General features: G+C 40.6%; 1 protein-coding gene across 1 annotated transcript in view; it reads right to left on the bottom strand.

Moving 5' to 3' along the window:
- Positions 1-2,865: 2,865 nt before the first annotated feature.
- The window catches only part of LOC120739619 (tumor necrosis factor alpha-induced protein 2-like), a 132,152-nt gene continuing 118,754 nt past the window's right edge, over positions 2,866-16,263 (bottom strand). Inside the window, exons 25-26 of the mRNA XM_040041432.1 lie at positions 4,101-4,327; positions 2,866-2,910 (exon numbers count right to left, since the gene is read on the bottom strand). Of these exons, the coding sequence (XP_039897366.1) occupies positions 4,177-4,327 (151 nt within the window). The 3' untranslated portion in view covers positions 2,866-2,910; positions 4,101-4,176. The remainder of the gene's footprint in view (positions 2,911-4,100; positions 4,328-16,263) is intronic.

The raw sequence follows: 16,263 nt of genomic DNA, 5'->3' as shown, positions 1-16,263 counted from the left end.
AGCCACATATGCAATCCCTCCCCTTCCAAAGCACACAGTCACACACACACACACACACACACACACAGAAAGCAGTGCTGTTTTTAGCATTAGGACAGAGGGCAGCAGTCTACACAGATACACCCAGACCGCTCTCCCCCCAGCTCTTCCAGTACAGGGCACTGAGCTGTTCCCGGGCCATCCAGGAGAACCTCTCCAGTGTGATGGGGGTTTTCATGCAAGATAATTTCTCAGACATATCAGATGTAGATGATTCCTTACTAGTTCAATAAGTGAACCTCTTAAAAGGAGAATTTTTACATTTAACATATCATAATTGTCACGGGATGCCGGGGCAAGCCGGACCCAAAATGCGGCAGCGCTGGTGCAAGTGAGTTTATTTAACCAAAAGTGGATACAACAGGGATGGCGAGGATGAACCTGAAACTAAGAAAACCTAAACTGGGAAAAACTAACAGAAACTAACCAGAAACAGATATGCAGGGAGGTACAGGGAAATACACAGAAAGACAAAACACACAGGGCTTAAATACACACAGCAGTAATCAGGGGATGGGAGACAGGAGGGAAACACACCTGGGAGAAATCACAACTGACGAGGCAGGGAGACGTAAACTGAACACACTGACATCAGACAGGGACCTTCAAAGTAAAACAGGAACACATACACGCAAAGACAGACTAAGAAACCCGAACTAAACACAGAGACCTTACTACACAAAAGGGAATACACAGGCATGGATGACACCAAACAGAGGGAACACAACTAAACCCTGGGAAACCAAAACACTAGGGCTGCTTGATTATGGCAAAAATGATAATCATGATTATTTTCACTGAAATTGAGATCTCGATTATTTGACGATATTTATTTAACCCTTTAAGACCTACCATCGAACCAAGTCTGCCAGAGCTTATATTATTTTTTACATGTTGTAGTGCCATTTGTGGGAGCATTTCAAGTTGCTATACATCAATCCAACTGTTATAGCCCATATTTTAATAATATGTATGTATTAAGTCCATAGTAACTACATTAATTGCAAAAAAGTGAAATAAACTACAAAAAAATTGAAAATCGTTTTTGTTTTTTTTACATATATTTCTACTTGGAGAAATTTAAAAGGTTTATCCCTCAAAACTTTAAATACAAAAAAGTTGCAAAAAATAGTTTACAACAACAGGAAATTTATTTTGAGTGTCTTCATAGTTTTATTTTGGAGATACAGCAATTTTTATATACTGCAGGAAAAACAAAAAAACAATCCTATGATGCAAATTTGCAAAGAAAACAGCATGTGCATCAAAATAAACTATTTCCAGCAGTGCAATTCGAGTTCTAAGTATCCCAGAAACTATTCAGAAAAGTCAAACATGACTTATAAAAACACCAGTATGGGCTTTTAAGGCCTACAAGTAAAAAAACTACATTTTCTGCGAAAATGACGTCACTTCCGGTTTCGGGCAGGAAATGGCGGACATGCGATAGTTAGCGGTGATGTCTGTTTCAATGTGGGAAGTGTTACGAACAGCTGATCGGATGACAGCGTGTTTCTGGAGTATTATGTTTTTGTTGCTACAAGCGCTTTTTATGCAATTTTTGCAAAGCTATATGTGGAAGGAAACCGTGACCTAGGACAAGCTGATGGCATAAGATGTAAGTACAACTCCTCTGGTTTCATATGCAAAAAACTTTATTGCGCTAGCTTACAGGGTTCAGGTTCTACAGGGATTTAAAAATAGTTACACAAAACGGAGTGTGCTGCTCTGACCGGCTTTAAAGGGTTAACAATAACAATGTATTGAATAATGACTTTAAAAAATAATATAAAACAGTGTGCAAATACTGATAACAGTGCAAATGTTTGCAATATAAGAAATAAATGAAAAATGTAAACATCTATGTTTAGTGAACTTTACAGTGTTGCTCTGTAGTGCAGCTACTTGATCCACGTCTGACTCCGCAAACCCATAATGTTTCCACACCACTGAAGTTTTTTTTTTTTTTTTTACCTCTCTTTTCAACCAACAGCAGTCACTCTCCTCTCCAAATAACTTCTGCTTAGCTTTCCGAGCATCCCTCGGGTCCTCTTAATTGTTGTGACGCTTGTTCGAAATGCAGAGAGGTACGCTCGATTTGCCACACGGAGCAGCGCGAGAGTAAAGCACGAGGGAGGAGCTGATAATCGGCTCAGTCATTTTTAATGATCGTTGAAAGCCCAGATCGTAATCGTGATTAAAATTCGATTAATTGAGCAGCCCTACAAAACACAACAGTCATAATACATAAAACTATCAAAAGTAAAAGTACAACAACCAAAAACACTGGGTCACTGACCCAGGACCATGACAATAATACTTAATATAGAGATAAGCTATAACTTAATTCCTTGTCTGTTGCCAGTACTATTGCTGTTTTTTCCACATACTATAAACCAGTTAGTTTACATGTGGATCATCTACTAAACACGGAGTAAACAGTAAAAACAAATTGAGCTGGTTTTTGCACATTTATTAAAAAAAAAGTGAACTTACATCTATTTATGTACATCAGACATGTATAATTCTCTGTAATACCATTTATGGCATGAAACACAACAAATACTAGACTTTAACACTGTTTTAGTTTTTAAACAAAACGACATATAATAGAATGACACTAACCTGTTTGTAAGTGTGTAAAAACACACACTTGCATACTTATTTACAAACATGCATTTTACAAGAAATGCAAAAAAATTACCAGCATGAATGTGACATCTAGCTTATGCATACAGTAACATACAGTGACTACAGCGAGCATTCACCATCACAGAGTCTGCGTATAATAGCGATTTCAGTCTAAGTAGCATCTGAAGGTTTTTCCCTGGCATTCACTCTGTATGTCTTTACAGAGATAGACTGTAACACATGTAGCACCCCACCCGTGATACTGAGTCTAAATCCACTTACCTCAGTTTGTACCCCGTAGGCGGGGTGTTAGGTTCGTTACAGCCTAGATACCACAAATGGTTCTGGTATAGACAGGAATCAGGGAAACTATCAGTAAACCTTTGCCTGCAAGTTAGACTTAACCAGTAGTAAAAGAATCAACCCCAGACAACTCTTTAACACAAACCAAACGTTTAGTGAATGTATGGGCTGGAAAAGTAATGTACAACACACCCTTTTCTTAACTCAACTCAAATGATATCCAGCTCCATAAACAAATGAAACATGCTGTGTAAATGAAATAATTCCCTTTGAAATTATGTTAAACAACACAAATTATCACCTCTTGGTAAGTGACTCACTAATACACACTCGAAAATATGCTATATAAATCCACTAAATACACAATATTCACACATGGGCCCCACACACACTCACATTCACACTTGTTGCAGGCTTGTTTGCTGCTCACGGCGGACGATGGAGAAAAATCCTCTTCTCCCCAGTAAGAGCACGAAAGTCCGACTTACAGTTCAGTTGCTCGGTAGGTTGCCGTTCACCAGCCCCCAACTAAATCCACTCTCCGCTCTCCCTGCGGACCCGATGCTGTCTCTGCTACAGGGCGCAGCCAAGCAGTCCTAGCCTCGGCGGTCGTAGCTGGAAACACAGTTTTTTCACGGTGGTGTGACCGTTGAAACAAAAAGTCACTTCACCCACACTCTGTTGCGAAGTTCTCACACTGTTAACTTTCTAGTCATACACTCTTTTGTGCTAGTTAACCTCAGTAAAACTAGCTGAGTCTCTCACTTTGGTTCAGCTGACCTCGTGCATCTCTCCATCCCGTTCTCTTCTCCTCTTCCATTGCAACAAGGTAGCATAGAACAGGTCCCATTCTATGCTACCTTCACGGGCCTCCAGAAAATTAGAACTCTGAACAATATTTTAACTCTCCTCAGAGTTACATACCATAAAATAATACTTTATGATCAACATAACAGTTTCATTGCTCTAATTACCTGTATTTACCTTGTGACATATTACAGGGCAAATTACATTCAGGGTACAGTTACATCACATAATATTAACTGTGAACACCTTATGTTACTGTGGCTCTTAAGTCCATGGGAATTACGAGTATCTACTCCCAAATTCCCACCCGGGCTACACACAATATAATACACGATAATATTGCTGCTGTGCAACCAAACTCTCAGTCAGTGATACTCTAAGAAGCAAATGTGCGGCTCATCTCACTTTAACTTTGGAGAAAAACTTCCGGGTTCCAGGATCAGCACGGCTCTCCTTCAGTGTGTCTGACAGAGTGGTTTTGACGATTTTCCTGTCGGCTTTGGAGAGGTTTGTCTTGAGTTTGAGCAGAGCCGAAACATGTTTTTCACTGTTGGTGACAGAAAGAAGAAAGAGTTTTAAAAAAGTGATGTAAAGTCAGAGACTGTGAAAAAAGGATTGTCATGTGAAAGCTGCCACATTTGATATGGAAAAGAAAAAAATATAAAGAACTGAGTTTGAGCATTTTTTTTTAGCTAAATATAATCTGCAATGTTTTATTTCACTTTCAACATAAGAAAAACAGAAATATGTTATAACTTCACTGATCCCGTCAAGACTTGTTTTCATTGACATGTTATGTCTTTTTCTGTGTGTAGCCAGTTTTCTGCCCCTGACACACATCCTTCCTGCAAACTCTAGCAGCTGTCATTAGCACATCACCACACCTCTTTGAATTGCTGAGAAGAGGGGAGATGGAAAAGGTCTCAGTCCACCTCTGTTGGAAATCTGACAATAGGAGCTCTTACTGAAATGGATCTGTGCCTCAAATGCATGTGACTCTCCAAATATGAACTATTTTTACCAAATAACTCTTCCATAAAACTCTTATTCAGCATAAACATATATGAGTGCTATCAAGAGCAGTGTTTATGTCTCCTGGTTCCCTTCTTCCTTTTTCTTTAAGGTTAGAAATAAAACCAAAACTAGACAGTTTGGTTTTCCGGTGGAAGAAATCTTTCATTTAACTCTAATTAACAGCATTATTGACTTCATCTACACAAAGCTGCTGCTGCTTCTCTCATGCCTGCATGTTTTATTTAGTTCTCTGTTTCAGTGCACTATCAGTGAGACTGGTAATGTAAAACAGAAAGGCAGCACATCTACTTTTAGCTCATGTTAGTTCCCATGAATGTAGCTCATCCTGCTCACAAGATATATCTGATACCAATTAAGATGTTTCACTCAGTCTGCTTCCTGTTTTCTAAAAGCTCTCTCTGAAAAGCACGATTGCCTATCCTGACCTAATGTCTCACAAACCTCTTATCATGATATAGTTCTTTACACTTCTTCAGTTGTTTATGATACATCAGGCCCAAAAAACGAGAGCACATTACATTTGCGTGAGTTATACTCTGTATGTTTTTGTATTAAAATAAATAATGTCTGAGTCAATTCAAAAGTTACCTGAGGTCAGGATAAGCAGATCCCAGTGAAACGATTTGCATCTGTATGGCAGGAATATCTTGGAGTTTTAGCACTTCTGCAATCTTGGTCAGGATTTCCTTTAACCAGTCTTGTTTGGATCCCTGTGAAGACAAATCAGTGACGTCAGTTTAGTCTGCAAGTTTCCCCAAACTGTAATCAGCATAGCTGCTGTTTTTGGAAATAATGATGCGTTTCCTTCAGGAGCTATTGCACTGGAACTTCCAGCTAGCTGGGCAGTAAATGTGAATCTAAATTATTTCAGTTAAACAAACTGGAATTTTGCTCCAATTCTTACCAAAAATCTTGTACTGCAAGTGGCAAAGGATCTTGTTCCATTTAATAATATTATAATCCCTGTCTCATAATTGTAACTCCTTGTCCTCTCACCATTCCAGATCCAATATCTATTGACAAATGTCTTTTTTCTATTTCTTACTGATTTTTCTTTTTCTTCACTTCATTTTGAAAGTAAAACCAAAGTAAGAGGATAAATTTCAAAACTTTAATATAGCCCGTCAATGGTTCTTTTATTATTGTTAGTTGAATTTGTGACTAAGGTTGTTTCACCCTGTCAAACAATGTTATGCTGATCAGTGTTTGTGCTTGATTGATTTTATTTGTGTCTCAGTTAAAGTGTGCATTAAAGATCAAGTCTCACCATTCTGGCAAACAGCTCGTGCAGTCTCTCTGCATTTTCTTTCACAGTCATGTAAGCCTTCAGCTGACGATCCTTGTCCTTCAGTTTGACCTCTCCTTTCAGGAGCCTCCGGACATATTCTACTGTCATTTCCTGCTGAAGCTGACCAATCAGCTCCTGAATGTAAGTAACAAGATCATATTTTAGTCCATTGATTTAAAAGTTGGTAATAATGGCTTCATAGCAAAGTTTCACGCTGTCATGTTTCTACCTGATGACAGGATTAAGTCGAACCCTGAAGTTCTTGAAGCTCATCTTCAGTGCTGTTCAGCAGCTTCTCAAACGTGTTCTTCTTCAGCCAGTCACTGGTTCTCACCTTCTGGTAGTGTGGCTGTGTGGGGAACAAATGTAAGGCATTCTGTTGAGCTGTGGAGATGAAGAGGATAGCTGAAATGAGGAAAAACTTTCTTAAATCTGTTTTAAAGATGTAGGGAAATTTCAGAGAGACCCACAGAGCCACACATGCCATCCCTCCCCTTCTAAAGCACACAGTCACGTACACATGTGCGCGCACACACACACACAGAAAGCTGTGCTGTTTTTAGCGCCAGGACAGCAGCATTCTTGGCTTCTGGGTCAACTTCTCTAAACAGGGACTTTGTAGACTGAAATATTGTGCAGTCTTTCATACTTTCAATGATCCTTTTACTTTTATTTTCATGGTCAGGTCAGTTGTGCAACAACACTAAAAGCTCACTAGAATGTTATGTTTTTGAAAATTTAGTTTTTATTTTGTTACCAACCAAAACTGATGGCCATAAAAAGTGTAAAACGGTGATGTTGTGTTCAGGTTTAGTCATTTACTGAATTTGGAGCCATCAGAACTTTAGCGGCAATTATCATCAATAAACACGTGTGATGAGCATTAAGTAGACCGTGTCGTGGCAGATTTCTTTTCTGATGTATTAATCACATACTGTAACCATTTCACATTAGTAATAGTAATTTCACTTCCTCACTTTAGTATAGTATGCATGCATGTAGAATATCATCACAAGTAGGCCCCAAGTTTTATTGCACCTTCACGGTGGACCCATTGTAGACTTGAATATCTGCAGACATCCTGGAGGTGACGGTGGTCATAACTTTTCTTAGAGTGGGCGGGGGTCAAGGATGAGCTGGACTGAAGGTACAGGGATATGTGATGTGCTGTGGAATGCTCTTTGTTTGAGAGCTCACTGAGTGTGTTGCAGGTTATTGTTAAAATTTCCACAACAACCTTTCTTTTTCTTTCTTTGCTTGATTTTTAAAGAAAAGATATTATAATCAGTATGACTCACTTATTTGTTAGACTCCTAAATAAGCTAAAGGTGGAAGTTTGTGATTTTGTGAAAGTAAAAACTAGAGATGGCACGATACCACTTTTTTATGTCCGATACCGATACCGATATCATAAATTTGGATATCTGCCGATACCGATATGAATCCGATATAGTGTTTTTTAATCAACAAAACTGTTTTTTAAATACCTTGCTGCATTTTGTATAAGTTCATACTCAAGTTTAAAACAACAACTACACTAAAGCTATTCTGTTATACCTGTATGCAAAAAAAAATATTTCATAGTTCAGCAATACTGATCAATCTGATAAACTTAAACCTACACCATCCTCCCTATTCTGGTATTTTAAAGAGTACTTAGCATAAATATTAAGCAACCTAACTAACAGGGTTCCAACTCCCAGCAACAACAAAAATAAATAAATAAAAAATAGGGAACCACCCCTCACGCTCCACCTCATGATGCTTAATCGACGTAATCAACCTTAATTTGATGCAGTGTGAAAAAAAATGCACAGAAATCAATTCTTTTTCAAGAAATATTAAATAGATTCAACATCTTTCTTCAACAAAATTGCAGACTGCACAGATGGTACCTTCCCAAAGGAAAAAGTACTATAGCTTACTAGGGTATATTAGACTTAACAGTTACTATATGCAGTAATGGACTTCTATACATTTTACATCAGATTAAAACTTTGGGTGTAAGATTCAGATAAATATTAAATAATTAAAAGCGAGACATTTTAAATGAGAATAAGAAAGAAAAGTATGTCTTTGTGCCCCCTTTTCCCTGTTCATGCCCTATCGGCCCCCCTGGCTAAACTTTGCTAGATCCGCCCCTGCACAGTTACAGCCGTCAGCTGCGTAGAAAAAGATCCTCGAGTAGAAAGTAATATTAAATAAATTCTAACAACAGCTGATCAAGCTTAAACGTGCTGCTGTTGTTTAGCCGCTGGTTTCCTCTTTCTGGTGCAAAGTGGGCCAAAAGCAAACAAGAGAGACGGAGTCGCGACAGAAAAGCCGATCAGCTGATCGTTAAGCAGTTTCATGATTGAAGTAGCAGCCGGAGAGCGAGAGGCAGTCGCTCGTTAAGCTTAAGCAGGAATGCTTTACAAACATTCAGAGATGGACTTACACACTTGCTTTACTTCTCTCGGGATAACTTTGTCGGAGATGAAATGCCGGGTTGCTAGTGAAGCTCCAAATGCTATCCAGACCACCGACAGGTCCCGCATGCCACAGCCGCTCTATCACGTGATGCATACTGCTCCAACGTGCTAACGTTCTGAGGCGAGTTATGGCGTGTTGCAAGTTTTGTGAGGTGCTTTCGTGATATTTAATGGATCGGATTACATTTTGTTATTTTTCTCCGATATCCGATCCAGTAATTTAGGTCAGTATCGGACCGATACCGATACGTAATATCGGATCGGTCCATCTCTAGTAAAAACATAGAACCATGACAACTAATACTGCCAACCCTCAACCCAGACCACCACACTTAACCAGATGGGTTGGAGGTCAGACAGTCGAAATGTGTGTAGTATGTTTTGGATGGCACTGACAAATTAAGACTGTTGCTTTTGTTTGGTGACTCAGTGAAACATTGAGTTGACTGCTGTGACAGACCAAAAGAAAAAAAAAAGTTGATGAAAACATATCGGGGATTTTGCAAAAGCTGAACAAGTAACAAAATATTTTTTCTTTCTGCCAGATGATATAACCTTGCAATATAATATCTTGTTGTTACAGCAGCATTCAGGACCAGAATAACACACTAACGGAGTCAGGGCCACAAAAGTAAGTGATCCTTTAACTTGGTTTGCTATCAGTTAATTATTAAAGGTTTATTCATACATGTGAACAGACTCTTTAGATCACTTTGTTTTAATACAGAAAAAAATCAACTATGACTATTACTTTATTGACATTCAACAGAAACCTTTGCCATCACGTACTTTGGTTTCATATTGTGCTTTCTGGTGCTTATGTTGCATACTTTAAATGACTGACCTCCTATCTGCTGCTGTGTGGATACTCACTGCAGGATATCTTTTACTAAGTCAAACTAACATTTATCCAGGCCTGGGTTACAGAGGGCAGCAGTCTACACAGAGACTCGAAACGTGCCCTAAGCAATTCCAAGACGAAATCGAGGAAAAGAGGCTGTAGGGCCGGCATCCAGGTACACATCCCCGGTTTCTGCTGCCAGTTACCCTTCCGGATTTGATTGGAAACATGTACTTGCAGCCACTACAGCGTGGATCCTCCCCACCGCTGCGCCCTCACAGCCTGCATCGCACAACCGGTGGTTGGTCCCGCCGGTTCCGTGGCGCTGCTGGAGACCTCGCGTGCGGACACAGTGTTTGCTGTCAGTTCCATGCCGACAAGCTGATGGGAAACCTGCGCTGCCAGCTTTTAATCGGATTGCGCTCTTGAACGCCCGCTCCATCGCAAATAAATCCTTCTCTCTGAATGAGCTCTTCACAGGGAAAAACCTGGACTTTCTGTTTCTCACTGAAACATGGCAGAGGGATGGCGAGTTTATTCACCTAAACGAACAGTGTCATGCAGACTGCTCTTACTTGGGCGCCCCCCGTTTAGGTCGCTGTGGTGGAGGACTTGCTGTTGTCTTTAAGGACAGTTTCACCTACAGAGGTATGCAAACTGAAAACAATTCTTCTTTTGAGTCGCAAACAATTAAGGTGGGCTCTACGAACATCTTTTATTGTGTTTTAGTCTATTGCTCTCCTGGCCCTGCTACTGAGTTCTTAAAGGATTTTATGGACTTCTTATCTTCTATTATCAAGCTGGAGAAAGTTTTAATTCTTGGGGATTTTAACATTCATATTGATGATGCCTCATCTAACTCTGCAGCTGAACTTTTATCTATATCTGAGTCTTTTAACTTTGTCCAACATGTCTCCGGTCCAACCCATGTAAAAGGCCATACCTTGGACCTTGTTTTTTCCTTGGGCCTCAACATTGGCAATGTGTTTGCTGAGTGATCATAACTGTATCTTTGTTGAACTCAATTTTAGCTCTAAACAAACGCCTGTGAAGTTAAAAACGCATAGACGCATAATAACTGAGACTACTGCTGAGAGGTTCTCCATTATGTTTGACAGTTCTCTACTTTTTACCGGAAACGATGTAAATGTTCTTAATCAATCTTTTAATAGGGAATGCACATCCATTTTGGATCAAGTGGCACCTATTAAAACAAGCTCGGCTTTACAAAAGAAGGCATGCCCTTGGATAAATGAGTCTATCTTAAACTTAAGGAGAATATGCCGCAAAATAGAACGACTAGGGAAGAAAACCAAACTTGACTACACAGGCTCCATCTTCGAGATCTCATGCTCTCCTTAAATGACACGGCGAAAACTGTTAGATCAGAATATTTTTCTAGACTCATAACAAAAATAAAGAGAAATTCCAAGTTTCTTTTTGACAAAATTAGTGCTATTGTCACCCCAGATGTGATACCTTTAGATGTACTCTCTAAAGTAGATAGTAATAAACTCCTCCGATTTTTTGTTGATAAGATTAATGACATCAATGCTAAAATCTCCCCAAAGCTTTCTTGTTCTCCGAGTCAGGCACTCCCTTTGTACTCCTGGTCGACTTTTACAACTGTAACATATGATGAAATAGCAGCCCTGGTGGACAAAATGAAGCCATCCTCAAGCCCCTCAGACATTATCCCCACTAAGCTTTTTATTAATGCCTTTGACACCATTGGTCCTTGGGTTGTGAACCTTTTTAATGTTTCCCTTCAGACTGGGGTGTTCCCCAGCTTTTTTAAACATGCCATTGTGGAACCAAGGCTCAAAAAACCCAACCTGGACCCAACACTACTTCAAAATGTAAGACCTATCTCCAAACTCCCATTTATGTCAAAACTCCTTGAGAAGGCAGTAGCTGTCCACCTTACGCCATACTTGGAGAAATATAACATCCATGACCGTTTTCAATCTGGGTTCCGTAAGTTGCACTCCACCGAGACAGCACTACTGAAAGTTACTAATGATATTATGATGTCAGCAGACTCCGGAGAATACACAGTCCTAGTCTTGTTAGACCTTACCTCAGCCTTTGATACAGTCAACCATACCATCCTGATAAACAGACTGAGAGACCTGGTTGGGATGTCTGGCTCTGTTCTAGACTGGTTTTCATCTTATATATCTGAAAGGAGTTTTAGTGTGTCTGCAAACCAGATCATGTCGGAATCTACAGAGTTGTTGTGGAGTTCCTCAGGGCTCTGTGCTGGGACCTATTCTGTTTTTAATATACATTCTTCCTTTAAGTCAGATAATACAGCAGTTTCCTGAAGTATCTTATCATCTTTTTCCTGACGATATTCAGCTATATTATTCTTTTAAGCCTGCTGAAGCTCATAAGCTCTCCAATCTGAATGACTGTTTAACCACCATTAAACAATGGTTGAACAATAATTGCTTACAGCTAAACCCGGTCAAAACAGAAACTTTGATTATTGCACCAGGCAGTGAAATACCCGATATTAAACGGTGACTGGGTGACTTAGGTTCCTCACAGAAACATAACCTTAGAAACCTGGTTGTATTTTTGATGAAGCTTTTTCTTTGGAGGGACATTTAAATCAGATAGTAGGAACCTGCTTTTTTCACTTGAGGAACATTTCTAAACATCCATCGTGTCAACAAGTGAACTCGAGATGATAATACATGCTTTTATCTCTACAAGACTTGACTACTGTAACAGCCTGTTTACTTGTCTAAACATGAAAGGGCTAGCCCGCCTACAGGTTGTTCAAAACTGCAGCGAGGCTACTGACCCGCTCGAACAAGGGTGCTCATATGACCCCTTTTTTAAAGTCGCTGCACTGGCTACCAATCAGATTCAGGTTCCATTTTAAAATTCTAGTTTTAACTTTCAGAGCATTACAGAGACCCCCCCCCCCCACATACCTCCACTCGTAACCTGAGGTCATCAAACCAAAACCTTTTAGTGGTCCCCCACACTCATTTTAAAAACCGAGGGGAGCGATCTTTCCAAACTGCTGCACCCAGACTGTGGAATGCACTTCCCCTATTACTACGGGGCTTGGACTCAGTGGAGACCTTCAAAAAGCAGCTAAAGACATTTTTATTTCAAAAACCTTTTAATTTGACCAGGGTTTTATGACTGTATTATGTTTTTACCTTGTAAAGCACTTTGTGACATATGTCTGTGACAGGTGCTATATAAATAAACTTTACTTACTTACTTACTTATTTTTGGAACCATTTCTGAACTATTGATGGTTAACTTCCCTCTGTGCTACCTTGATTTTAGCTTCTAGTCTTCTCCTCCATGGAGGGCAATGCTCCTTGTGGCTGTTCAACTTGTAGCCAAGCATCTATCATGTTCACTTGTAACCTGCAGTTATCATTCTTATGATTTTTATAATTAACATATGTTGATACTTATTATAGACATTAACTGTAACTCCATTCCCTGTCTGTTGCCAGTACTATTGCTGTTTTTTCCACATACTATAAACCAGGGGTCGGCAACCCTAGGCACGCGTGCCAACTGTGGGTTAACTGATGGCACGACCATAGCTGGACTGGCCATCGGGCATACCGGGCATTTGCTAATTAATTTTCTTTCTTTTTTTTTTGTAATGGTATAAACAATGAAAGGTGGTGGATTGGCCAGATGCTGGCCGGTGTGTAAAAATAACTCAGTTGTTTGGTGGTGGCTATGGCGGAGCTTCCACAGATTCAGTAACATTAGCAAGTGGTGGAGGCCGGTAGGTGGATGAGGGAGAGGGGAGGCAGGAGGAGCAGAGACCCGAGGCAGCCGCTGGTCCGAGTGTCAGGTGAACTGAACTTCAGGTAAGAAGTTATGACCTGCAGTCTATCTGGGCTAGATATAAACCAAGTTTAGGTTGAGTTTATTTTCGTTGTGCTAACTTTTTACAGTCAGTTACAATAACTCGTACTGCTACTAGCTAGCATGATGGAGTTTCTATACAGCTGGGTGGGTGCTATGACGTTACTGATAGTGAACTTTATTTTATTCATAAGGTTAGTTAGTAGAGTTGCCAACCGTCCCGTAAAAAGACGGAATCGTCCCGCATTCAGAGAAATTATTACGCGTTTCATGTTGAGCTGAGAAGGGACGCAGTTTGTTCCGGACTTCAGCTAGGAAGCTGCTTGTCATGATGTCGGTTTGGATATGTGGTGAGAGGGAAACATGAAGATGAAACCAGAAGATGTCCTTACTGAATCATCAGAGCTGAACAGGTGATGGAGAAACAGGTTTACCTTTTAGGTGACATGAATGAGTTGAAGGGAAGTTATGAACTGTTTCTGAGAGACAAATAACACCAGGATCTGTTTCTTTGTAGCTGACGCTGGTAACTGTGCAGGGGCGGATCTAGCAAAGTTCTGCCAGGGGGGCCAGGGAAAGGGGGGCACAAAGAAATACTTCCTTATTCTCATTTAAAATGTCTGGCTGTTATTAAATAATTATCTGAAGCTTACAACCAAAGTTTTTATCTGATATAAAATGTATAGAAATCATACATATACCAACAAGACTGTACAGTGGGGCAAAAAAGTATTTAGTCAGCCACCGATTGTGCAAGTTCCCCCACTTAAAATGATGACAGAGGTCAGTAATTTGCACCAGAGGTACACTTCAACTGTGAGAGACAGAATGTGAAAAAAAAATCCATGAATCCACATGGTAGGATTTGTAAAGAATTTATTCGTAAATTAGGGTGGAAAATAAGTATTTGGTCACCTCAAACAAGGAAAATCTCTGGCTCTCACAGACCTGTAACGTCTTCTGTAAGAAGCTTTTCTGTCCCCCACTCGTTACCTGTATGAATGGCACCTGTTTGAACTCATCATCTGTATAAAAGACACCTGTCCACAGCCTCAAACAGTCAGACTCCAAACTCCGCCATGGCCAAGACCAAAGAGCTTTCGAAGGACACCAGGAAAAGTATTGTAGACCTGCACCAGACTGGGAAGAGTGAATCTACAATAGGCAAGCAGCTTGGTGTGAAAAAATCAACTGTGGGAGCAATCATCAGAAAATGGAAGACATACAAGACCACTGATAATCTCCCTCGATCTGGGGCTCCACGCAAGATCTCATCCCGTGGGGTCAAAATGATCATGAGAACGGTGAGCAAAGATCCCAGAACCACACGGGGGGACCTGGTGAATGACCTGCAGAGAGCTGGGACCAAAGTAACAAAGGTCACCATCAGTAACACACTACAACGGCAGGGAATCAAATCCCGCAGTGCCAGACGTGTTCCGCTGCTGAAGCCAGTGCATGTCCAGGCCCGTCTGAAGTTTGCCAGAGAGCACATGGATGATACAGCAGAGGATTGGGAGAATGTCATGTGGTCAGATGAAACCAAAGTAGAACTTTTTGGTATAAACTCAACTCGTCGTGTTTGGAGGAAGAAGAATACTGAGTTGCATCCCAAGAACACCATACCTACTGTGAAGCATGGGGGTGGAAACATCATGCTATGGGGCTGTTTTTCTGCCAAGGGGACAGGACGACTGATCCGTGTTAAGGACAGAATGAATGGGGCCATGCATCGTGAGATTTTGAGCCAAAACCTCCTTCCATCAGCGAGAACTTTGAAGATGAAACGAGGCTGGGTCTTCCAACATGACAATGATCCAAAACACACCGCCCGGGCAACAAAGGAGTGGCTCCGTAAGAAGCATTTGAAAGTCCTGGAGTGGCCTAGCCAGTCTCCAGACCTCAACCCCATAGAAAATCTGTGGCGGGAGTTGAAAGTCTGTGTTGCTCGGCGACAGCCCCAAAACATCACTGCTCTCGAGAAGATCTGCATGGAGGAATGGGCCAAAATACCAGCTACTGTGTGTGCAAACCTGGTGAAGACCTATAGTAAACGTTTGACCTCTGTTATTGCCAACAAAGGTTATGTTACAAAGTATTGAGTTGTATTTTTGTTATTGACCAAATACTTATTTTCCACCCTGATTTACGAATAAATTCTTTACAAATCCTACCATGTGGATTCATGGATTTTTTTTCCACATTCTGTCTCTCACAGTTGAAGTGTACCTCTGGTGCAAATTACTGACCTCTGTCATCATTTTAGGTGGGGGAACTTGCACAATCGGTGGCTGACTAAATACTTTTTTGCCCCACTGTATATCACTGTCACAACAGCGTTTGTTTTCATTCAAAGGCTTTATGGCTTTAATACCTGGTTGGCCGTCTCTAGTCAAAATGCCCGGGCTGTTTTTTTGTCCCAGTCCAGCCCTGGGCACGACACGCAGTGAATTAATCTGAGAAGGTGCATCAAAAAATAAATGGCCGCGCCAGCGGTGCACATCACAAATCAGCTTGCATAGACACATTAGTTGTGCCGCTTCTTAATGATGGCATCTTAGCTAACAAACCCAAATACCAGATTCAACTTGTAATTGGCTAAAAATAACTTAGCCTACTGGTGAGAGGGACGTTGTTAGCTTTCCACATTCCGACACTTCAAAAGCTTCAGGAGCTTTCCGCTCAGCACAGCATCAGCACCACGGAGATACACGGATAGATCCGTAGACTCGAGATGCAATGCATTTTTGGGACTTTCAGGTGTATGGACCAATGTTTTATTTTCTGATCAAACCAGAAATCTTTAATGAGCAGCTGGATTTGTCTCGCTTTAACTGGCTGAGTTAATGCCAGTTAATGCAACATCGAAGCAGCTGGAATCCATAGCTGTGCGTGTTCATGGAGCTTGCATTTTCACTTGCTGGACATCACTACCTGACAAGTTTAACTGTCTTCAGAACATTGCAGAGGGCTTATTGACAGTATTTGGCTCT

Source organism: Simochromis diagramma, unplaced genomic scaffold, assembly GCF_900408965.1.
Source record: "Simochromis diagramma unplaced genomic scaffold, fSimDia1.1 OVJJ01000304.1, whole genome shotgun sequence".
In the NCBI taxonomy this organism is placed as follows: domain Eukaryota; kingdom Metazoa; phylum Chordata; class Actinopteri; order Cichliformes; family Cichlidae; genus Simochromis; species Simochromis diagramma.
Note: the sequence above shows the minus strand (reverse complement) of the source record. Positions and strands in the feature narration are given on the sequence as shown.